At 35.5% G+C, this 26,251-nt stretch overlaps 2 protein-coding genes across 13 annotated transcripts; one reads left to right on the top strand and one right to left on the bottom strand.

Annotated features, from left to right (window-relative positions):
- The first annotated feature begins 132 nt into the window (after nt 1-132).
- si:ch211-114c12.5 lies at nt 133-12,260 on the top strand. Its single transcript, XM_021476347.3, has 11 exons — nt 133-241; nt 1,783-1,837; nt 1,920-2,044; nt 2,164-2,244; nt 3,870-3,986; nt 5,789-5,920; nt 6,362-6,490; nt 7,099-7,150; nt 9,031-9,057; nt 9,161-9,187; nt 9,288-12,260. The coding sequence occupies exons 2-11, from the start codon at nt 1,810-1,812 to the stop codon at nt 9,827-9,829; spliced, it is 1,260 nt and encodes a 419-aa protein (XP_021332022.1). The 5' UTR covers nt 133-241; nt 1,783-1,809; the 3' UTR covers nt 9,830-12,260.
- Nucleotides 12,261-14,522: 2,262 nt separating this feature from the next.
- On the bottom strand, nt 14,523-26,101 carry tp53 (tumor protein p53). 12 transcript variants are annotated; one of them, NM_001271820.1, is made up of 11 exons: nt 25,933-26,101; nt 25,241-25,295; nt 24,952-25,003; nt 24,683-24,859; nt 21,807-21,990; nt 20,981-21,093; nt 19,871-19,980; nt 18,629-18,768; nt 18,461-18,555; nt 15,679-15,782; nt 14,523-15,542 (listed from the first exon to the last, which is right to left on the bottom strand). In NM_001271820.1, exons 2-11 carry the CDS (start codon nt 25,291-25,293, stop codon nt 15,446-15,448), a joined length of 1,125 nt encoding a protein of 374 aa, NP_001258749.1. In that variant the 5' UTR covers nt 25,294-25,295; nt 25,933-26,101; the 3' UTR covers nt 14,523-15,445. The 12 variants fall into 12 exon arrangements, with proteins under 12 accessions (NP_001258749.1, NP_571402.1, NP_001315516.1 ...); NM_131327.2 differs by having other exon boundaries at nt 24,952-25,000; NM_001328587.1 differs by having other exon boundaries at nt 18,461-18,543; nt 24,952-25,000.
- Nucleotides 26,102-26,251: the final 150 nt, after the last annotated feature.

The raw sequence follows: 26,251 nt of genomic DNA, 5'->3' as shown, positions 1-26,251 counted from the left end.
ATGAAGCATCTACATCTGTTTCAATTCCACATAAATAGCAATGCTCTTCCTTCTCACAGTTAACAGAAGTTTGAACGAGTTGATAGGTGAGATATCATGTCTATGATAGGGCGGATTTAAAAATCAAAGGTCACTGTCTAGTCTATAGAGATGACATGATAGGACAGAATTGGAGTGCGCTGGTTCTGCAGGTGTGCACAACAGAGATCTCTTTAGCTGGCCTGTTACCGCGGTGGAGAAGGTAAGGGCTGGAAAATATGTAATATATGTGTTTAATGTTTTAATGCTTAGACATTGGGAACAGTTTGATTGCTTTCATAAAGGATAAATATGTTTTGGTTTTTAATATGTTTTACTACATCAGAATTGTACAAACCATGTACATAATTAAAAAGCTTAATAGCGGTCAGAAATTACAGTATTGGAAAATCTTTGGAAATGTTTGATTCAGTGCCCAAACAAAATCTGACAAATATTTTGAACACAAACTGTTTAGACTTCTGTCTTTGATTGTTTTTAGGTAACCTTATACAACAACGTTTAATTAGTTAATGTTATTGTATTTACTGATGAACTAAGAATGAACAATACTTAGTTATTAAGTTATACAGTAAAACTTCACACAGAATCTGCACGTGCAAAAATCCACAGATTTCCGCAGATTTTTAGCCCATAATTGAGTCTGTTTATTTACTTGTGTAAATGTGTGTACATTTATATTTATCCAGTTGTTAAATTCATGTTAAAATAATATGATTTGTTTACAATAAAATAAAGTTTGTAAAGTTATATTTTCTGTCTTTTGGTCGATATATTATATGAGAGACTTGCTTTCCCAGATAAGTGAATATAATTGGATTTGCATTGTAAACACTAAATAAAAGTTAAAAATGCATTATTTTTTATTTTATATATGAAGTTTTTAGTTATGATACTCCTAAAATCATCACACAAAATCCGCAGCTTTTTTACAAAAATCTCCACAGAAATTGCAAAAAATGTCTGAAGATCCTGTCTGGCCCTAATTATGACTACTTAATTATTTTTTAATAACTTATTTAGTATTAAGTTAGTTATACAGTATTTATTAATCATAGTTCAACCTTTACTATTGCATTATTAAAACCCAAAGTTGTGCTTAAATAGTTCATGGACTGTGAGTTAACATGAACTAACAATGGACAACTTTATTTTCATCAACTAACGTAACAAAGATGATTAAATTCTGCATTAAATGTATTGTTCATTTTTTGTTTGCGTTAATGAACACATAAACATTAACTAATGTAACATTATAGTGAAATGTTACCATTTTTTGCAGTTTTTGTGAAAAACCTAATTTAGAAAACATAGATTTTATATAATATTAAAATAGTGTTTATGTGTAATTTTCATAATAAAAAACTATTTTAATTTATAAGGTTTAAAATTCTATTTTCAACCCTTTTGTTAAGACATGGATTAAAACATACATTTTATTTTACAATCTTTCAAATATACAATTACTTTTTAAAAACATTATTGAACTGAAATATACTATGTTACACTGAAACAAAAACAAATGATCATTTCTAAATGAATATGAAAAACAATTACTCAAAATCAATTTGTAGCTTAGTTGGTTTATGTAAGTACATTTGGAATATGACTGTGTTTTAATCACTTCAGCCTGCTAACAATTTGTTGAAGTAAATGGCGTTTTGAACAATAAATATTCATATGTATTTTGTATTTGAAATGTTTCAAACATTTGACGAGCTGACAGTTTATGCTTTTCTTAAGGCTGAGGTCCTCAAAAGTGCAGCCACTATGAAGAAGAGTATCTTGAAAGCTAACCGTAAGTTCAGAGATTATGATTTCAAAAACAATTTATACCATGTCTTTAAAATGCAGAGAGTAAATATGTTTGTGTATAACAGGATATGAGGCGCCTGAAGCCGGTTTGAGTAACTCTATTGGAGCTGTAACCTGGACTCTTCCTGATGAAGGTCTTCAGGCTCACAGCTCAGTTCCCAGCAAGAGCAGCCAAAGCCCCAGACAAAAGGTAAACAGAGATAGATGGACGGACAGATGGATGGATAGATGGATATAGATAAATAAATCAGACAGACGGACAGAAAGACGGACAGAAAGACAGACTTTTGCTAATCTGTTGTATTGCAGGATTTGAAGGATCTCCGCAGCCTGCAGGAATGTGTGAAGTTTATCACTCAGTGGAAACAGCAGGTCGACCAAGTCTGCAAGGTAATGTGTCATTTATATACATGAATCGATTTTAAAAGTTACACTGTAAAAACTTACAAGCTTGCTTTAAACATTTACATTGAATCAAATTAACTTTGTGTGTCACTGATTCAATAAAAAAGAAGTTAAGGGGTTAGTTAAGCAGTTATTCCACCAGTTTGACTGTTTCTTTTACTGTTGAACACAAAAGAATATGTTTTTGAGGAATGTTGGAAACTATTACCCATTGGCTTTCATAAAAAAAAAAAACAAAGACTATGGGAGTCAGTGGTGACAGGTTTCTAAAATTCTTCAATATATCTAAATATCTTTTGGGTGAAAAAGAAATGTAAAAACCTTTAGAACAAGTTTAGTAAATGACAGCAGAATTTTCTTTTTTGGGTGAACTATCCCTTTAAAGGTCTGATGAAGTGCTTATAAATGTGCAGTTTTTATGTGATGTTTGATGTCATCTCAAATGAAAAATTAAGAGAGGGTGGCACAGAGTAGCTCCTCCCCTTTTCAAAACAGCCAATAGTGTTTCGTTTATATCACAGCTCTGCCAATGAGACGAGAGTGTATGAGATCAAGCACGTCAAATGAAAAGCAAATAAGAAGCGTCTTTAATGGGGCTGGGCATGTCAGACACTAGAGAGCATTCGATTGATTTGTCATGATTTGATGAGAAGCTGAAATATGAAGTGACATGAAAAAAAACCCGTTGATCCATTAAAGTGACAAACTGCAAGCTTGATGTTTATATAAGATGTTTATATAAGTTTTATATTTTCTAATGTGAATTTTGTCACTGTTTTGGAGCAATCTAGCAATACTTAATTAAAACTAACATCTAAAGTCTTTTATTTTAATTTCACAGGTCATTTTAAACTGTATTGTGGTTTCATTCCTGAATGAATCAAGGTGATTGATCAAATCAGTTAAATGACTGAAGGAGTGACTTGTTGCCTTGTATAGATGTAAACACCCCAACAAAAATGTTTCAAATTGCGCACAGTATGAGGGCGAGTAAATGAATATATGATTTTTTTTGGTAAACTGTCTCTTTAAATGTTTAAAAAAGCCCATAAAGGTTGCTTGGCAACATCTTAAACACAGTAATGGTTTATTGCATATTAATGTATCATAAAGTTATAAGTGATAAGACAGTAACTCTGGGAATATGATTGAACTATGCACAATGGAACGGTAAGGAATGATTATTGTGTTTCAAAGATGTTTGTTTTAGACTTTTTTTTTTTAAGAGTTGCATCACCTTTTGGATGCCTAGAGAGTGATGTCGATGCAGAAAGTAAAACACTTGGGTTAGTTCACCTAAAAAATGAAAATTCTGTTATTAATTATTCTCCCAATCCTTTGTGGCCTTTGCTTATTTTCTGAACACAAATTAGGATATTTTACATAAAATCGGAGAGCTCTCTCATCCTCCATGGACAGAATAGTCCCAAGACGTTCAAAGTCCAGTCAGTGGTTCAAAACAGCTGTCTTCTTTTCCTGTTTACAGGCAATATGAAACTTACATGTTGCACCGCTGACTACACTGAATTTTCATTTTGTGATGTGTGAACTGACCCTTTAATGTCTAAAAATGTCACAATAAACACTGACCGCTTAAATGTGTCTTCTAGCCTGGTGCCAATGCTGATGAAGGCCCGGGTGCTAGTGTGCTTGCAGAGCCACGCAGTCTGGAGCAATGCCGCAAACTCATCCTTGAGTGGGCACAGGAGCTCAGGAAGGTGGACAGTGTGAGTGCATGACTTAGAGACATTTTGACATATGCTGCATCCCAAATCGCATACTTATACTGCACCTTAAAAGTATGTACATTTTTTTTTTTGTGAAGGAAAAATATGTACTTTTGAGTGTGTAACTGAGAAATTGAAGAGTATGCAAGCTTTGGGAAGCCTACAACTTCCATGTTAACAGATCGTTGTTGCTTAGTTATGAGCCCTGTCAATCATCCACACATCATCCACATTTCTGTCAGATTTAATCTCCTACCTTATTAGAGAAGCAGCAGCAGCAGGTTAATCTCCCATTCACGAGTCTTTCCTGCAAATAAATCTCCTCAGATCTTTGGGTAATGCATCTAGACGTTAATGTCCAAATACGTCTTTATAAACGTTTAGTATTGTTGTTGCAGATGAAATATAACACAGAAAACGCGATTTAAATATTTTCCAGTTGGCAACATATTAATTAACAGTCATACAAACATCTTTACCGAAGTCTACTTGACGGTTGGTCTCGTGCATCCATCATGTTTGTTGTTTATTTACACTTTTCACCCGCGTTTGTCGTTCTAATCAAATTCACGTCCAACGATGCACTGTGGGCAATATTAGTGGTTAGAGTATGAACGCTTCTTTTTTTTTCTTTTTTTTTTTTTTTTTTGCAAAAAAACAGTTGACAAGTTTGTAGCAATATGTTTACAATGCAGAATATGAATTACATTGTCAATGAAAAAGAGATACGAGAGAGAAAGACAGAAGAAAAAAAGAATAAAGAACATGATATAAACTTGAGGGTAAGACATTTAAGAATAAAGAACAGTACATAAATTAAAGTCATTACAAAATGAAATAGTTCTGTTTGCTTTCTTATTTTTAGATAATGAAATTAATTGTATATAATGACTAAATTCTTGCAAAAACACAGGAAAATATGGTTTAGTATTAGTAAATTTGCATTTGTGGATATGGAATTTACAAAGAAAATATATTAAATTTATAACAAAACAAGCATTTCTCTTAGTAGGGGCAGATTCATAATAACCAAAAATAATTTCTTTAAAAGTAAGAGAAACATCTTGTTGTATATTATCATTAATAAATAATCCAATATGTTTCCAAAATTGTACAGCATAATTAAACTCCCAAAATAAATGAAAAACAGTTCCAGAATGAAATTGACAAAATGAACATTTTAGAGTATGAACGCTTCCAGTTCTACACTTAAATTTCTTTACCGGAAATAGTCAACCATCTAACAATAACCTTTGGCATACTCTTCTAAACATACTATGCTTTGGGACATACAAATTATATTTTCAAATACTGTTTAAGACGGATAGTTTGTTATTTGGGACGCAGCATTTTTGGAATTAACAATAATTTTTGCATAAGTTGAAGTACCTTTAATTTAGGTACTTCAAATGTCTAACATACTCCTAATATATTTGAAAGTGTAGTCCCCTCCTGCTGAACGCAAAAGAAGATGTTTTGAAAAATACTGGTTGCCGGCATCCATCTACTTCTATAGTAAGAAAAAAAATACTATGGAAGTCTTTTTTTTTGGCTTTGCGTTCAACAGCTCAATTTTCTTTTTGAAGGGTGAGTAACTGATGTCAGAATTTTTATTTTTGTGTGAACAATCCCTTAAAAAAATACACCAGAAACCTAAAAGTTCAGTGATCTCACTTTGCGATCACTATAAATTACCCATACAGTTAAAAAGACACCAAACATCTGTAAGCAAACAGACATCATGGACTGTTCTCATGAAGGTTATTGCAAATAATGATAAGTTTCTTTTCTCCTACCTCTAGTTGTTTAGTGAGGGTACATGGAGAAAAGAAAGAGACACCTCCTGGGAGCAGAAAGAGAGCCAGGCTGACTCTGCCAAGCATATGGAGCAGAAGATCATGGAATGGGCTAAAGAGCTGCAGGCCGTGTCAGAGGTGTGGACACTGAGTTTGACCTCATAAACATAATTGATAATGTATGTGTATTAGGCATGGGCCGGTATACAATTCTGACAGTATGATAACCTTGGATAAAATGATCAAGTTTGACAGTATTGTGATTACTGCTCTAATATATTCTTTTTAAATGTATGGGCTAAAAAATAAAAATAAAAATTCTCCTTTAAACACAATATATTTTATTTTGAGAAACATTTATAATATTTTACAGCAGTAAACAAGTCAGGTTAAATAATTCAAATGAATCATTGACTTATGCTAGTTTCAAAAACACTTTCATGGAATTTAAAATGACATCTTTGGATATCCTTTCTGCTGGAGATACTGTTGTCCTAAAAAACCTTGACTTATCCTTGAAATTGGTTATCGTCCCATGCTTAATTTGTATAAAGTGTGTATATTTATACCTGTGTGCAGCGCTGTGGGGTGATGAGACAAGAATTGGCCCAATTTCTCAAGCAGCTGGAACTGAAGAAGAGGAAAATCTTGACTCTGTTGCCGTTTCTGGAGTTCATAACTTGGTCTTTGCTGAAGCAGGACAGCCAGGTATGAAACAACAACATCTAGCTGGAGTCCATAGTTTACGACCATAAACTGAATCAACTATTTTATCAGGAGATATTATTATCGCTGCTTATGTAAACAGTTTGGCATAGTTTATGAACAGCTACAACACAGCTCTTGCAGTGCAGTGGTTATTCTATAATAATTGGTGCTTTGGGAAGTGTGTGTTTTGGGATACTCTTTACCAGTTATCAGTTTTACTCTTTAGAAAAAAAGTTGCTGAGACAGTTATTGATGAATTAGATAATCATTGACTTCATGTCATGATAAAAAAAACATTTAAAAGTTTTAAATATAGATTTAAATATTTAATAATAATAAAATTATAATATTCCAGTACAGGGTTGCAGCTGAATAGTGCATCAGCTGTGTAAAACATGTCAATACTTACCCCTTCAATACTATAATAATATTGGTATATAAAAAATGTAAGCAGTAAATATCACTCACTCACTTTTCTTTTCGGCTTACTCATCTTTTTCAGTGGTCGCCACAGTGAAATGAACCACTAATTACTCGAGCACATTTTATAACTGCATAGCAGTAGATTTACTTTTGAAATAATGTGTGTATTTTTATGTGTGTTTAAGGGTGTCGTTCCACAGCTATGGCTCCTCAGTAAACATCGTACTTGGAAAACAGGTGAATCTTTTATTTTCAACCTTCAATAGATTGAAATACAAATTAATTTACATTAAGTTCAAAAGTGATCATTTACACTTATGACTGGTCACAGTGTTCTTGATAATGAATAAGGCTACACATAAAGGTCTGGGTACAGATAAGGCGGTCATCAATCTTGCTCTCGTAATTATTCTGTATAACCGCAGCAGAAATAAAGATTTATTGACTCTGACAAAGACCAAATTGATTTGGAAAGGAGACTAGCATATGGTTTTTCTGAAATGGCAAGGCTTGTAAATTATTCCCAGTAAGCATGGGTGAGAATTTTCCTTCTTTGATCAAAGGAGCTGAATGTTGGGGGCCCAAGACTCATCATGGGCAACAATGGCTGTCTCGACACATCCAACCCAACAAATCTGCTGTGGCACAAGTCGCACTGATTTTACTGAATGTTATGGGAAGGACATAGCATAACTCCTTTCACAGCAAAACCGCCAAACATGGCCACAAACAAAAGTGTCTATAATGACCATGTGAGAGTCAAATTTGGGGTGCTTTCACATTCTGTGGTTCGGTTCATTTGGTCCAGACCAAAAGCAACAAATGATACACTGTCGTTTTTGGGTCCTTTTCACACTACACTGATTGCTTTAGTCCGAACCAGTTGAAAAGAACCAAAATGCAGTCATGTGACGTGATGTTATTGAACATATTTCCTAAACTGCTTTTCAATTTGTCAGAAATAACGTGCTTGAAAATGCCAATGGAACTCCCGCAAGTAAACAAACCGGCAGACACAAAATATACTATATAGTTTACATGCATCAATTAAAAAACATATACATTTCGAAAAATGAAGCGCAGCTGGAAAACAGTGTTTTAATGCATTGCAAATGGCGAAGGCGCATCACAAGTCACTTCAGGAGAAGGCGTGAATTAATTTAGCTAAACTGCGACAAGGTCATCTTCTGGACATATTACCAATGATCTATCAGGTAATGTTTTCCCCTCTCTCTCTCTGATTAAAATAGTTGGTTTAGCACTGCAAACAAATATTTTTCCTCCTCATCCCATCAGACTATGGCAACCTGATTAGTCCAAAAAGGCGCAGTACTTTTTGCGGTTGGGTCTGTTCTAGTTTGGATCATGCTCTCACCACAAATGAACCGCTCCACGTTTCGTTTGAAAGTGTACCGAGATCACCTCTTAAGGTGGTCTTGTTTTCCTTTTTTTGGTCCGGTTGCTACATTCACACCTGCCCAAGGAACCGCAAGAGGGAACACAAACTTTAGTGCGATTCAAACTAAATAAGGCAGGTGTGAAAACACCCTTAAACCTTGGAGCAATGGTAGGTGATCACCAGTCCAATGAGTCTGTCCTTGTGCACACTTTACATAGGTAAGCGATTAGGGCCTGGATGAACTGCAGTGTTCTTTTGAGAAATCCTGGGTCAGGTGGACGTAAATTTGACAAATTGTTGCATATCAGGAACATGCATTAATGATTTGTTTCACTGGTGAAAGTGTCAAGATAACAGACTTTCAGCAGGATAATGAACTTGGCCATACAGCACACATTATTCAAGAATGGTTTGAAGAATTTGGACTCCAAATTTCCCAGATCTCAATTTAATTGAGCATATGTGGGTTGTTTTGGATAAACTCCTTCAACCTACAGCACCTCCACCTCCCTACATACAGCACTTGAATGATCTCAGTGGCAGGTACCATGGGACATCTTCAAGGGTGGTTCATGCCTTTGAGAATCAGCACTGATTTGGCAAACACTAACACCTAACTACACTAGTGGTCATAAAAATGTACTATTAATGTAAATTATGATGTAATTTTTACAGTATTTACACTTTTTAATTCAGTACGCCTGATTTGTTTTGACAGAGACACCAAAGTACATTCCAAACTCAGGTACTGATTATCTTCATTGCATAACTTGACATGGTAACATCTAAAAATATAATTATGTTAATCATATCACTGCGGTAATAATGTTTATTACTGTTTTCCATAGTGTGGAGATGGATCCGCAGTGCTTCAGGTATCATTGACTCAGCTATTTACTGTGATTCACCTACCAGTTAGTTTTGGATGAAGCCTAACCTTCGCACTTGTTTCATTTTAACACATGCTCTGTTCAGTGGACATCTCACTGGACCCAATGACTAACCACCCATGGTTACAGCTCTCAGATGATAAGAAGAAGGTACAGGAAGCTCTGAGTGAAACTGAAGTGTCGTTCAGCAAGCAGCGCTTCGACAGCTGGCCGTGTGTCCTGGGTTGGGAAGGGCTCACCTCCGGTCGCTACTATTGGGAAGTAGATATTGCCAACAAGGGCTACTGGCGTATCGGAGTGACCACTGCCTCCTCTAAAAGGCACGGCAGGAGCCCTATGAACCCCTCTGAGGGCTTTTGGACAATATGGAAAAGCACAAGGCAGTTTTATGCATGCACCAAGCCGGAGACCGAGCTGCCTCTGACACTTGTTCCTAAGAAGCTGGGAGTCTACCTTGACTACGAGGAAGGACAGGTGTCTTTCTACAATGTAGAGACACGCACTCATATCTTCACATTTACTGCAAATTTCCGTGAAACATTGTTTCCACTTTTTGCACCGTTGGATGGACGCACACTTATCACACTGTCCACCGCTGAGGTCAATCCAGAAACGGCTTCTCTCTAAATATGCCATCTTTTAAGCTTGACTCCTGTCCTCTTAAGGTGTCAAGCGCAAATTTGAAAAGCACATGTGCACTACCTTTTGAGGTTTACATTCAATTAAAAACACAGGATCTAATCAGATAAGACATTCAGGAGAAAATAGCGTTTTCAATTCATTAACTTAAATTCGCCAGTGATTCCCACATAGACCTTACATGGGCAGGCCACCCAGGTATATTAACGGCTGCTCAAGAACATTTGGTGACACTTATTCTTTTATCCTTTTACACTTTTTTTTTATATCCGCCCAATATAATCGAACATCTGCGATAGATTACGTAGTGAAAAATCTTCTCTTGCTTACATGTTTTGTACTGCGCAAGATCTGTCAACACTCCCACAGAAGTCTCACGTGCTCTGCAGACCCACAGAGGCTTCCCTTTTTGAGATTTTGATGTTAAAGACCTTCTCAGAATATTTTTAGACCTCATCGCCACTTCAAGTTCTAATCAGTATTAAACCTTTACTTAATAAACAGCTGTGGTTAAATGAATCAATGGAGCACAACCATGAAACAGAACTCAAATAAGCTCGGAAGAAACAAAGCTCAAAATAATAAATTACGCAGTTGTTTTCAGCGACAGGATTCAGCCACTGTGTAAACTCGTCTTTCTCCAACCGGGAGTATACAAGCTTTCATTTTCCCATTTTGCCGTCTGTTTCGCTCTATGGTTTCGCTACATGTAGAGAGCGTCACATCATCTTTCTGCGTTTGTTGCAAATTACGTGACATCACCTGAACGAAGGAGGTTGGCCTTACACACCCTAGCCCAAACCAATGGGGTGGATCTAGCATGCCGTTAATATTAGAAGCCTAGGAGGAAAATAAATGTAATGCTTTTTTGGAGTCAAACACTTCGGACAACAGTTGAAAAAAAAACATGATTAGGACCTTTTAAACGCGTTACATTTTCTCATAATTGATTTATCAACTTTTAATACTTTTTAAGATCCCGCAAACACCCTGTAATACTCAGAGGATGAAATCTAAATTGGCTGCAAAATATTTGTACAGCATTAGAAATGATTCATCAACTCATTTTTAAATAATCTACACATTTTATTCTTGTAATTATTATACATTTTAAAGATATAGTCTGTTTTTATTCTTTTTTTCACTAATTTATTTCTCATTTGTTGTATATTTTATTAATTTGATGATGTCAATATATAGCATATCTTATACATCTAAATTGCTTGGCAATACTGTCAAAAATGTCATGCCAAAAAAGCAACCTGAATCTGAATGCAAAAGAGAGAGAAGCAGATTTTACCTGTCTGGGTGCATATGCGGTTCTGGAATACCATAAAAGAATTGGAGAAATAATGGATGTCTTTTTTAATTTATTTAATAGTATTCTTACTTTTACCCACTAAAAAGATACATTTTATAATTGTTTATTAATAAACAAAAATATTGTTAAAAATGTAATTATGTTATGTTTGTTGCATATAATTAACCGTTTATGTGATGTGGGTAAAAGGTGTTTTATCCGGCTACCACAGCAAGTATATTTCAAACCTGTGTGAAGCACTGTGTGCATTTTGGAATATCGCATGTTTGGATTAATTGTTCAAAACTTTAAAAAAGTGCATGAACTGAGTAGGATTTTTTTCTACAAGACAAAAATGCACAAGCTACAATATAAACATTTAACAAACCATGTGTGTCAAAAAATCTTTCAAAATTTTGTTTTAACAGATTACAAGATAACAAAAATGAACATGATGAGACAGCATTAATGGACAAACTAGATCACCGACCACATTAACATCTAAAATGCCTCAGCCAAAGTCTGGTCATCACATGGTTGAGCATTATTACTTACCAGAATTACCTTTTCAAAAGCTTTTCACCTTCATCTTAAGGCAGATGTCATTTAATGAAGAAAAAGACCTACAGTTACTCCTACCATGGCTAATTCCATTTTTATATATATATTTGTCAGTAAGCAACCACTTTGTTTTCTTTGACACATTGGAAACATAAATGGTCTACAAATGTTTTACGCAATACAGCTTTTCTGCATATAAATTTAATCTGCATCTTTGTAACAAACTAATCACAACTAATATTTTACCAGAACAATATGATCAAATTTACCAGCAGGGAGATCCTGTTTTGATCCTGTTTGTTCTTAACTCTCATTTGTCACACATTGTCTAATGATCCTGATTTCTATGTACAATAATTGTTGATTTTGGGCATTGTGCTTACAATGTACAGGTCAATTGGTTATTATGTAGCATGCTTGACAATAATTTGATTATTCAAAGATTGTTGACTTTGCTTCTGCTTTATGGTTTGCATCAATATGTAACATTTTAAAGTCAATTTATAAAAACAAATGTAGCTCACCTGATAAAGAAATTAAAATACATATTTGCTTCGCTTCTCTGAGCATTAACCAGTTATCACTTCCATAAACAGCAGATTTAAGGACTTTCTAAAGCACCATTTACTTTAAATCAAGCACCTTTGTACTTAATACCCCAGCATATGTAGCGCCATGAAAGTCCTTACTGTACTGAACATTTCTCTTTATGATTAAAATGTCATAGTAATGATAAACAGTCATGTTCGTTGAACCTTAATACAAATAGTTGAATAAAATACTTGTAATATTCAAATACTGTCTCTGAAATATTGATCAAATGTGCAACCTGTCCAGGTTTTTGTGCAAGATTAAAATTTAAGATTTTTAAATTAAGAATTTTTCTTTTTTTGTTCAGTTTTTCAAAGCAGAACAGAACAATTGTTAAAATAACACCCTACACTCTACATTTGTTTTAAAGTACTTTATAGGCCTGAAATTTCATGTCTGTGATTCAAGCATTTTCGAGAAATGTGGAGAACAGTTCCTTTGTATAATTAGCAGTTCTTGTGTGTGTTCCCTTTTGTTGAATCCCTGAATGCCTCAATAGTTAGTCACTTTGGACAAAAGCATCTGCTAAATGTAAATGTAAGAACCACCTAGTGTGGAAACTACACCTATAACAAGGGTGTCCAAACTCCGTCCTGGAGGGCCGGTGTTCAGCAGAGTTTAGCTCTAATCCTAATCAAACCGACCTGAACCAGCTAATCAAGCTCTTACTAAATATACTAGGATCGTCCTGGCAGGTGTGTTTAAGCAAGTTAGAGATAAACTCTCCAGGACATCAGGATTTAATTTGGACACCCCTGACCTATATAATTGGGTAATGTGAGAGACTTGAAGCCATTGTATTGTTTTATGAAATATTATTGATATTAAATTTGCTGCTTGCAGTACCAGCAATGTATACTTTGAAAAGTATCTATGAATTATACCTTTCCAGACAATGTGATTATCTACAAGCTCCAGAGAGCTGTAATAACTTTTGCTTTCATAAATCTTACATGCATCTTCAATATTTTAACAAGCCCCTATTATGGGTTTTTGAAAACGACCTTCCATGCAGTGTGCACCATGTTCAAAACTATTGATTCTTTAATAAAATAGTCAACTCTAGGGTCGAATAAATAAACAGTGTTGGGTTCGAATCTTTTGCTTGATCACGCCAACGTCGATATGGTACATCACCAAATATGAAGTGGCGGATCCAGTAAAACGTGAACGCGCCTTTTCCTTCAGACAATAGAGGAGCACGGAGGATTACGGGACTGATCATGACAAAGAGGACAATAACTAACAGATGGAGATTCGGCTGTGGAGAATAAACGGTTAAAGTTTATTGTCAGAATACCACAGTATAGCTGACCTAATGCTGTGTTTGTTCCTGTAATTTTTCTGATTTTTGATACAAGAACCTACACTGCAACGAGGGATTCGCCAGCCGTTTGTTACTAAAGGAAGAATCAGCAGAGATTATGTATGTGACTTTGTCAGTAACTTTTACAGTTCAAATAGCCCCTTTTCTTCTTCCTCCAGATCATAACATGCAAGTGTAATTAAAATTGTTGCCTTGTTCTCTGCAGTTTGCAAAAAAATTTTATTTCTGTGTTGTAATCACTCCACGCAGCTTGTAATCAGGTGTCTATTATAGATCAGTGCTTGTATTGTATCAGTTTAAATTTGTATGGAACGGTTCACATACTGTGTCCAAAACCACGTTGAAAACACGACGCATGTTTCTTCCTTTACCGATTTAAATGCGTTTCTGAACTCGCGATCCTCTGCCTTTTGCCTTTGCTATGGCCACCATCAGCTGTTCTTGCAGACATGCGTAGCCCAGTCAATTTTCAAAATAGTTCAACTTTTGCTCGTGTGGAGAAATTACTGAATGTGTGTGTCGTTGTTTTTACTTGTGGTTAGGGTTAAGAGTAGAGTAATATGCTGGTGTTTAACTGCATTGGGACTGGGTCATTGGATCAATCAGCATAGATTAGCTTCACGCAAAGGAGGGGTTTGGGAACCGCTGAACAAATAATATGGGAGTCGTTGGGATAATTAGGAAATAAATGCATATTATAAATGAACAATAATAATAAAAAAGCATATTATAAAGACAATAAAAGTGTTTTTTGACCTTGCATGCATATCAGCCTGTTATTGAGGACGCCCAAAACATGACCTTTCATAACGCATAATAGGGGTTCTTTAAGCTGTAAAAATATCACTGCTCTGTAAACACGACCCGACCCCCCCAAAAAAGAATTCAAGAAACAGTAAATGTTTTTTTTAAAGAGTGTATTTTAAAACATTTCTCTTAAAAAGAAAAATTATAAATGATTCAGCTAGCTACAAATAAATGCACGCTTATATATTTATAAAAGGCAAATGCGTGTAAACAGTAATAAGAAACAAAACCAGCATAAAATCTATAGCAGGTAAAACAGTAGAAGAGTTTTATCAAGATTTCCAGGAGGGACTTGTACATGCCCTGAGTATTTGACATTTCATTTGCTCATATTTAGACATCCAATCCATAACCATTTGCACAAGCACATGTCAAAACAGACTGGCCACTTATGAGCTTATCTGTGCCACATTACTCAACAACAATCACAAGAGTAAATCAACAACTACTTCAATTGAAAAAGAACAATGGTTGTACTAAATCTAAAAGCGTGTTATAAAGGGCAGCTTCTCTTATTAGCTAAAATACAAAAATAGGAACAGCAGTAATTAACATAAAAAAATATAAGATACAAAACGGTTTTGCTTTGGTATTTTTATTACATAATCGGCTTGCAACCAATTCCGATGGTTTGTTCCAATTAGTCTAATACTCATTTCTTTATAAAAATAAAAAAAAATGCTGCTTACAAAACAACCGAATACTGGCATTATTACAATTTACAAAAGTCACAGGTAAACTTCGTTCCTGAACGTTCATTTAACGGGTCTGTAAAACGTCAGGCTAGTCTTAGCCCTCGCCAGTGCTGGTAAAACACTGCAAAATCAGTGTCCAGCAACAAAGGTCCCAGTGGAGTGAACAAGAAGAAACATGACAAACAGGACTAATGGATCACATGTATCGCAGTTCCCCAAATGACCCCTGTGACAAGCTTTTTTTTTTGGTGTAATAAAAGCAAAAAAGGCAGTCCAAAAAGAGCAAAACTCCCAGTTTCTTTCTCTCTTAGCATCCCATCACCTTAATCAGAGTCGCTTCTTCCTTCGTCCTTCACCATCAGCTTCTTTCCCTGTTTGGGCTCAGATGATTCACGATTCTCTTTTTTGTTTTTTGTCATGCTGAAAGAAAAAGAATGAAAGAATTGTGAAGTTTGTAAATGTCAAATTAGCTCTGCTGACAGGTGTTGTATTAAATAAATTGGATAAATGGTTTGATTACACACACACAAATTGTACAGTGGAATTGAGAACTTACAATTTCTGACGATACTTTTCAGCATCTGAGGCAGGCACCACATCACTTAACTCCAGACTGTCGTTCAATTTCTTTAAAATTTCATAACGCTCCCTGCCCCTCACCTGAATGGAGAAACAAATGTTATGGTGATGCGTACACAAACCACTAGGGATTTATTAAAAGTCCAACAATATTTGCAGTCCACAATGTCAAGTTTAAAGTAAGAGCAGGGATGAGCAATAACACAAACGAAAACTTAAATTTGGCTTAGAAATAAAGTTAGAACTGCTAAATTTACTTCTTAGGTCATCTCAAATACTGAAGGTAATAAATAAATACATTTGCATTTTTAATTAACAGCAAAGGTTTTGTGAAGCCTCAAAATCTTTATTAATGCAAAAACAGTATTGCATAATGTGGAATTATGTCCTGCAGAACAAGCCTTCATAGAGTGTGCCATGCAAAAACAATCAGATGCACTTCTTATAATACGTCCAATAATACCACCTCCTGACCTTACCACTGGTGTATTGTGCACGTCTAAACTAGAGCTGCACGATTCTGGCTAAAATGAGAATAGCGATTTTTTTGCCTAAAATAAAGAGATCAGGATTTTCTCATGATTCAATAGATGTAAAATAAAGGTTAATTCGAGTAGGCTTTTATTATTGTTATTTCTCAAAGATATGGTAAAACAGCAATAGGCTTTGTGTAGGTCTACTGTTGGTTAAAATGCTACATGTTGTATAGACTTGGAATGGTGGACTTGAACGGACTTTAAATATGTCCTGGGGCCTCATGTACGAAGACTTGCGTGGAAATCTTACTAAAACATTGCGTACGCACAAAGCTGTAAATGTGCGTACGCAGAAAAAATTTCAGATGTATGAAACACTGCGTACGCCGAATCTCACGCATATTCTTTTGTACATCTGAATGAACGTGAAACTGAGCGCAACATGCACGAGCACAAAACCCCTCCCTGCCTCCTCCCCCGTATGAATATGCTAATGACTATGCTAATGGAAAACCCAACGGCAAAATCAAGCAAAAAGAGAAACTTTGAACAGAATGTGAATTGGAGGTGCAGCTTTCGGAGGTAGACCGGAGAAAAGCGGTGTTATTTGCAAGTTTGTTCTCCGGAATTAACAACAAAAGAAAAAAATAGAGTGGGAGAGTTTAGCTGATAGGGTTAACACAGTTGGGTCTGAACATCGCACTGAGTGCATTTAAAAAAGAAATAGTGTGGTTTATATCTGTAAAATGTTGCAGAACCTTTAGAAGTCTCAGTGGCGCACCTTATAAGAAGCATGTGATCATGTACTGTCACGTTCGAGCATAAACTCGGCTCGAATCCAGCGTCTGATGAATTCTTTTTTCTTTTTTTCCCCGCTACATATCAGATTTTGCCCACTATTTATCACGAGAAAGACAAGTAGGAATCATCAATAAGTTTGTGCATCATATTTTATTTGCACATTTATTGAATGTAAATGTTTCTGATTCACGCATGCAAATTCATCTTCAGATAGTGTCTTTATAGAAATGTGCGTGCAGTAGATAGCTCAGATTACATTGGGAAAACAGGCGACCGCTGCAAATTGTGCTTTAATGTTTAGCTGGTCAACTGTATGGTATGGAAATCTTACATACCTACCATATGAACCCGTCTCATACAGCTGCCATTGCAAGGCTCAGACACTTTGTAGAGAAGAATTTAACACAACTGCCTCTAGGAGTCGCCAATGGAAATAAAACAGACACGCACAAAAAATGTGCGTACGCCAGCCAGAAAGCTGCCGTGAACCTGCGCACATTCCCACGTTCAGTTCATTGTTAGTAAATCCAAACGTGAGCGATTCTGAGCGTGAAACCTGGCGTACGCAAAGTTTTTGTGCATACGCAGCGTTGATACATGAGGCCCCTGGTCATTATTGTACAGTAAAGTGATGACATCAGGATACAACTATTCATAATTCTGAGGTTGAATTACTGTTTAAGAAGTATGCTTGCAATCTGTCATTGACATTATTAGACCAATTATTGTACTGGTAAAATCAGACATGTATCATTATCAGATTCCCTCTTGCATTGTATTCAACATTATAGCCTATAGTAGTCATACTGAAACTGTTAAATATTTTTTTTCATACTTTACACTTTGTGTTCACTATGAACAAAAAAAACATCAAATGCTTGTCATAATCATAACTCTAAAATGCGAAATATGATTATTTAAATGTGTGCGTGCTTTCGGTTTCATTTTCAAGTGCGGTTATTTTACAACTGTATTACCTGTTATTCACAGCCTATGGAGGTTTTGTCCACTAAAATAGACTTCGTTCACAGGCGTGCACCCACCCTGTGGTGACAGCTGACGGTCAGCTCGCATCACATGTGATTTTGCGGCCGTGAATACATCATTACATATAGACAGAAACTACATATTTGAGGTTATTGAGGTGATTATATCTTATAAATACAGCATGTGACTCTTTCAAACCCATTTGGGGGTGTCCACGTTGCTGAACAACGTACGTAAAACAATGAAGACTTGTGCGGCCTTTGCTTTTCTCCTGAACTTGAAAATATTATTGACAGAATCGTAGAAATGCTGGATCAAGATCGCCTAGGGGGCTGAATCGAGATTGTGATCTTTTTTTCGATTAATTGTGCAGCTCTAGTCTAAACTGCAAATAAATTTTATTCAAAACAAATTTAAAAGCATTTAAATAATGTGTGGCTAAACACATATTTGTTGCTAAACCGTTTTAAAAAATAGTATTAATAAGACAATCACCTGCAGGGTAAAGATCTCCTCATCGCTGCTGGAGCCCTTGGCCTTTTTGCTCCCCTCAGGTCGTAATGTAGCTGAAGAAGATTCTTTCACCAAACCTGCCAGGTTAGATTCACATTACCCTCCTATTATAAGGCAAAATATTTTTCAGCAGTGTAGCAGCAAACTTACTACGTTTGGTCCCAGTGGTGGTTTTGGCCATGGTTTTGGTCTCTTGGTCTTTCTTGAAGTTGCTCTCCTCAGTTTTCCTGTCTCTGCCTGGACATGCACACACACGCACCTCAAAAGACCTCCGGCCCAGCAACTGACCTCTGTGGGACAAAAAAGCAGGATGTAACAATTGAGCATGAGCCAGATGAAAATGGATTCAAATGCGAGATGAGTCCAATTGATTGGTATGTTAAATCACGAGAGATGTTTTGAACTCCAGGAACCGTTTTGTTTACAGCAAAATCACTTAACATGAGTAACAGTGCCAAAAAAGTTGTAGCAGATGCTGATATAGAGGAAGATCTATCTTCATTCAGTCCAGAAGAGTGCCAGCCTGCAGAAGGCAAATGTCTGGCCTGCGACATCACACAGGAAATACAACATATGACTGTGTTTTTTGTCAACTGTCATCAATTACACATGATTCATCTCCGCTGGTTTTTACAAGCGAGTTAAAAGTGCACAGAACAGGAGAACCCTTCAAAGATAAGGTATGTCTATGTCTAATCATCTAAGAGCTCTCTCCCATCATGTTAATCTATGCTTTAAACAATCAACTCAGCCAGTTTATATTAGCTCAAAAACAATAAATGACAGAAAAAAGGCACAAATAAAGTGATCACGAAAAGCGATTTGAACATCTCTCCATTGATTTCTCAATTTGAATATTTCTTAATTTTTTGCAAACTTTCCTCTCTCTGACTTTAAGTGAGCATTTCCAGAGTTTTAATTGGAACTTTAAATAAATAATTATCTTTGTATATGATGCAAAGCAGCATCTAATATACATATATTGTGGGGTAAGAGTTGTCGTCTCGTCATTAAAGAAGAAAAGGTTTGCACATTTAATAAAATATGACTTACGTGAAAAGAAAGAATAAAATTAATCAACTAAAAGAAAGAACAATTAGTCCCTTAAAGGTGATGTCGGGTCTTCAGTTTTATGCTCAGGCACGTTTTGCACTCACACTAAAAGCATACCTCGCCAAAGCCCAATGGCATGCCTCTTCCAACAGGGCCATGGCAAGGCAACTGAACTGTTTCGGATAGCCTAGTGCGAGCACACTCTTATTTTGTTAAGAAAAATTATCGACAAATTTGTAGTGATTTAATATGAGAGCAGCATCATGAAGCATCAAAAAAATAAAAAATAAATTTAAAAAAGCAGTTCACAAGAGGAGGAATCAAATATGCAGTACTTACTCCTGAGTCTCCAGAGTGATGATTGTGAGGATGGGCCTGCGGTTCATCCCCCCCATGCAGCTGCTATTGCACATGTAGTTTAGTAGCACAGTTGTCCATTCAGCACCAAGCTGCAAAAACAGGAAAATGTGACTGTTAAACAGATGGACAGACACATACTCTGGCAATTTCATGTAAATAATAATAATAATAATAATAATAAAATAAAAATAAAAAAAGAGTTTGTAAATCACACTTTCCCTTAAAAAAAAAAAAAAGAATTACAACAGTAAAAAACAAACAAATAAGCAACAATAAACAATACATAAAAGATAAAAGTTAAAATCTAATGCTGGCCTTTGATATAATTCTACTACTTTTAAAAGATTAAAGACTTCAGACATTATTACAACTGAAATTAACATGCAACTATACTTCACTCATTGTACAAAACCAAACAGAATCCAAAAACATAAACAATTAGATCGATAACAGGACACTTGTGAATTTGGCAAAATTTGAACGAGTACATCAAAAATAGAGCTGTTCACATAGTGAAACCGATATGGGCTGGTGGTCTGTGAATATGAACAGCATGTAAATGAATGGCAGGGTTTACTACAGTCAAAATTGAGTTACACTATCCGTAGTCTCACTAAATGTAGAACTGCTTTGAGTCATTCACAACCATTTTATTATTATATGTGGAAAAAAAATGGTCATATCAAAAACAAAATATGCCATGAAAATTTGTTTCCTGTGAAGAAACTGATAAAAATATCACAGCAGAACAGACTTCTCAATGTAATAATGCATTCAAGTAATTTATACTCAACTGTTCTGAAATGTTAATTTTGACTGCAATAAAGGAAAAAGTTATGTTAAAGGTTACATTTTATACACTTACTACATTACTATGCACACTTACATTACTAAAATGTAGTTTGCATAAACATACATTTGGGAAAAACAACATTTTGGTAGGGTCCTACAAAAAGGCTGTGACATACCAAAGCAACTTCAATATCAACTTTAAACTTCCATGAAAATAAAATCAAAAGCATTAATGAGGTTCAACTAGTGGCTACAATACTGGTAGACTTTTTAACAGATCAAAATAGAGAGACTAACCTGTGGTGCTTCATATGGGACAAAAACACTATGCCTTAAAGTGATGTTATCTTCCCTGTAATTTGCTCGCTGATTGCCCTCCACTCTTATCAAATGACCAGCAGGCGCCAAGTCTGAGCAGGGAGAAAACAGACAAGATATTAACTTTCAGTGCAAAAAGTAAACACCTTATAATTGTTTAGCTTGTGTATTCCAGTGTAGGGCTGCACGATTTGAAAAAAAAAATCTAATTGCGATTTATCTGATCAAAATTGCAATTTAAAAATGCAATTTACTAATTTTTTAAGAGCTGCAGGTTTGATGTGGTGGCTTTAACAGCACCAAAAAAGACCAATCATAATCACAAAGTACACTATGCTACTGTTTATTTGAAACCACTTTTTATATAATACAATACAATAAAGTTGTCAGCCGTCATGACAAATTAAGAAAATAACTAAAGTATTTTAAATTTAACTAAAACTATATATAAAATTGTGCTCGTGTGCGTGTGTGGATCCACAAGAATCACTGTAACAGCCAAAACAAGAGAGTGAACGAGAGAAGCAGAGCAGAAATGAAGTTAGCAGCTTTCATTTCATCTCCACATATTGGTTTGGGGGTCTGCTGTAACGGTTGTTTGCTTTTTAACTAACATTAGTTGGATCGTTTTAATTACACACACTTGCCTCCCTCGCCATAGTAATAAACAAAATAATCACAGTTTCTGGCAAAAAACAACAAAAAAAAAACACACCTTTTCAAATCGTCATTTTGGTTTAAAATCAATTAATAGTGCAGGCCTAGAATGATGCAAGAATGGATATGGAAAAAAAAATGTCTGTACTATCTCCATCCGGGGTTCGCTCATGATGGGGGCATCTGCGGACCACTTCAGCCACATGCTCGGACTTCTTATAGATGGCAGTGGCTCGAACCACGGAGCCCTGTGGAGGGGCAACGTCCACCACCATTTGAACGGGGCAAGTTTTTGCCAGCTGACAGAAGAGTTTATTCAGGTCCGGTGAATACTGCAATTACAAAAAAATAAGTTTCACCCAGTTGTTATAGTTTAGCACTTAAAAAAAAAAGTTCAATAATCCATCCAAGCAGTTTTTATTAGTATCGGTAGAAACTAAACAAGTTAATGTAAGAATCATGACTAAAATTAATGAGAAAGCAGATTAAATATGAGATATTATTGACTGGGGTATTCCTTAGTACTGGTGCTTTAAAGAGATAGTTCACCCCAAAATTAAAATTTACTCAACCTCAAGTGGCTCCAACGTTGCTGTTTTTTGTTAACATAATAGATATTTTGAAGAAAGTTTAAAATTGGTGGCCACTGATATCCATAGTAAAAGAATACGAAAAATGACAATGGCCAGTATTTATTCATTTATTTATTTTAATTTTTGTGGTCTACAGAAGATATTCAAATAAGTTTAAACTGTAAGTGACGGTTGGGTAAAACCATTTTTAGGTTTTTGTCAACTTTCCCTTTAAAGTGAATAAAAATTTGTCTCATCAATAATGTATCATCAAAACATCAACACTGAAGCACTATCGGTCTCAAAGAATGTCGTGTCCAGAAGGCTGATTTTAATATGCATTTGCAAATCTTATTAACTCAATTAAAATGCAAGTATGTTAAAAAACACCCTAATGCGTCTTCACTAGCACAGAACAATAAACTAATAACACAAATATAATATTAAATAAAATAACAAAAGATTAGCAGGCATAAATCACTTGACAATATCATCACAAAGATTTACAAAATTACCAATTAATTTAATGAACTACAAAATAATTAACACATTTTAATCACACTTACATTCAAGCCTTTTAAATGTCTTTTCAAATGTCTTACCCTCCTGGTCTTGTAATGTCACACAGAATGTGAAGCACCAGCTTGACTGTCCAGCACTATTAACAATCCTAAAATGTATTACACTCCATCCTAAAAAATGCATAAAAAGACCAACATCTCCCTCCAAATGTTCGCCAGGATATTTTAAAAATGCGAAACACATCTCTGTTCTGAGTGTTTTAGTCTGCAGTTTGTGCTGTGGCAAAAGCAGACACTCCCCTCCCCCACTGCTCAATCAGGACAAGTTCAGACATGTTCAACCTCCACTGATTCTGCCTTAAACAATAAAACTCCACCTCAAATTAAAGGAAATCAAAAACTCTAATCAAAAACAAAGCACAAAAACTAAAATCAATAAGAAAGACAGATTATTGGACTTGATAAAATATAACATGTCAGATTAAATAAGACACACATAAGCTAGACTGCCTGAATGAGGTATATGACTAACTTCTAATATAACCGAATATGAAAGGGAAAGAGCTTTCTTGACCAATAACAAATGCTGCCATTTTATTTTTTTTTGTCATGCAGCCATCTTAGAGCAACACCTCTTTTCATAAAAGGTAGTCAAGAGAGCAGTTATTAAACTGTACAATTTAAAATAATAATCCTGGAATTGACTGTATGAATTTCACCATAATAAACAGCTTGTCCCTTTACTGCAAGTCGCTTTGACAAAATAAACAAAGTTTCTTGCTACATTAAAAAGTCAATAGTACAACTTTTCTCAACCTCTTTAAACAAACATATGACGTTTACTTTATCCATTCACCAATTCACCCATGTCGGTTGACAGAATGAACATCAGATCAGCTTGTCTTGGTAAGAACTTAATTTTTCCACATATCGTTGTAAAAAAACTCACTTGCCATAACATCTCCTGATAATTATCTATTAAACATCCAAAATAAATTAACAACATTTTTTGACTTAATTATCAAATCATTGATCCTAACCACAAATGAATGATCTCTCTTTAATTTCACTATTAAAGCAAATAAAATAGCCTCGGTTTTCAAAATTCAATTTAAACATCTAAAGTTTATTCCGCACCAATTCACTCATGTAGGGTGACAGGAGCTATTAGATTACAGAGTAAATATTTAGGCTAAAAAGTGAGCATTTAAAAAGTTCTAAACCAATAGTTCAACTGAAGAAAGAAAAAAAAAAAGGTTTGGTTGTGGGTGGTACGCTGTGCGACGTCACTTTTTTTTTTAACCCCACCACTACCGGATAACTTTTTGGCGCTGCACATGAGAACATGCCCATTCATGTCTTCAGACAATGCTGTAAGAAATAATCTTCTTATTTGCCCACACCTGATGTCAGACCAACGAGCTAAATGACTACAACAACCATCTCTGAAGTCAAGTGGTGAATATACAAAAGATAGGAGGCCTGAGATATCATTCAGCACAGGAGAGGAGGAGGGGAAGAATGAATGAATGAAGCCGTGTGGTATCCTCAGCATTCAGATTCAACGCTCACCAGTAAGAACAACCTGCATCTCTGCATGACTTCAGCTACATGTCCACATTTAGACTACTATATGCTACATACTGAAGTTAGCCATCTTACTACCATCATATAACCACTTTGCACATACACTTATACAGTATATTATCAGTCATATTTGTCACTAACCCTAATTTTATTTCTGAATAATTTACACAGATTATGAGCAAACCATGGCACATATGCAAACAGATTTCTACATACAGTTTTGTGATATTTTCATTATGGATTATGAATGTTTAATTTAAGATTACTAGATTGATCAACTATACTGAAATGTCTCTTTCCATTAAATTTGTGAAAGTATGTGTGTGTATGCGCTTTTGACTCACAGTGCAAGTTACAGATTTTGCTGTGCCAGACTGCGGGAACCTGAGCCTAAATCCATGATCGCCGGGATAGTCGCTTGTCTCCGGAACAGTGGATGTTGGTGGGAGAGTGGATGGCTGAGGCTGTTCTTCAAGCACATTTTCAAAAAAATTGGGGTCAAACGATCCCGGCAAGTACTCCTGGCAAACACAGAACAAACAAAAGTTCAACACTGAAAACCAAAAGAGGAAAATAGAGATTTCTGGGTGTTTGAGATTATTTTTTTAAATACCTCATCATTAATGATGTCCCAGCAAGAGCCACCACCTGGGGGCTGAATACTTCTGAGACAATTGAAAAGGAAGAGAGAGAAATTAGTATTAATCTGTTGAAGCTCATACAAAGAACTCCAGATAAACAATACGTTCGACAGATGCATCTTAAACAAGCAAACACCAAAAATATTAAGACAGGTACATTATAGCAACCTGACATGGCTGCTAACAAAAATACGGGGAAATTTAGAGAGGCAGGAAAAAGAGGAGCGTTGTGTATCAGGAGTGCGACCCTTGCGAACTTACATCAAATTCTTCTCCCAGAGCTCCGCGAACTCTTGGCTGTCGTTTTGCGCCATTGCTGTGAAATTATAAACACGAAAGTCATAAAAACCTGGGGGGAAATAATATATCACGACAACTAAAATTACTATAACGTTAAAATAAAAGTCGGGATGTTGTTTCTTATGCAAAGTGTGATATTTATATAACATGTACATTCACTTTAAATTTAAAAAACAGGCGATCGCTCAGAGTCGCAAAGATGCCGCTTAACGTTAGCTTATTAGCTTCACAGTTCTGTCGCGCAAGTAGATATAGCTAAAAATGAATAAAAATGCGCATACCTGTACATAAGATTTCTAAAAGTCACCTAAAGCTATTATACTGAAACTCTAAGTTTGCATTTTCGACAGCTAATGTTAGCTAGCTAACAGGCTTAGCGGCTAACGTTAACATCAACGTTTTAGTAACGTTTAAAGCGATGTCGGGCCTAAAGTTCGAAATACGAGTTTCACTCTTAATTCATTACCAGTTTTTATCGAATCGACGTCAGTTTGTTACAATAATACAACACACAAGCGGTCCAATGATGTTGCACACCAAATCCCGACTTTTACTTAATATACAAACAGCTGAATCTACAAACACTAGTTAACGTTAATAAATATGATCGATCAAACCACTAACGCTAGTCAATAAAAGTTTCGCTTTGTTACCTTTGCAAGAATTGATTTTGCCGACCTCCTCTCCACTAAACTACGATTATCGACTTTCGGATTGCCCGGATATGTAGTCGATCGACTTAAAGAATGACCAAAACAAGGAGGTTATTGGACATCCACAAAGCAAATCCGCGTGGAGTTTTGGGGATTCCCCTAGTTACAGGAGGAGCATGTGACGTCAGCGTCACCTGACGGACAGAGAATGAATTAATTGAAAGAAAAAAGAAAACGCTGCAGAAAAATATCGATTTTAATGCACGAATCGATGCTTCATTCCACTTTATATTTATAACTAACGTTGTCTGTTTTATGC

Source organism: Danio rerio, chromosome 5, assembly GCF_049306965.1.
Source record: "Danio rerio strain Tuebingen ecotype United States chromosome 5, GRCz12tu, whole genome shotgun sequence".
In the NCBI taxonomy this organism is placed as follows: Eukaryota; Metazoa; Chordata; class Actinopteri; order Cypriniformes; family Danionidae; genus Danio; species Danio rerio.
The sequence above is the reverse complement of the archived record's forward strand: the minus strand, read 5'-3'. Positions and strand labels throughout refer to the sequence as shown.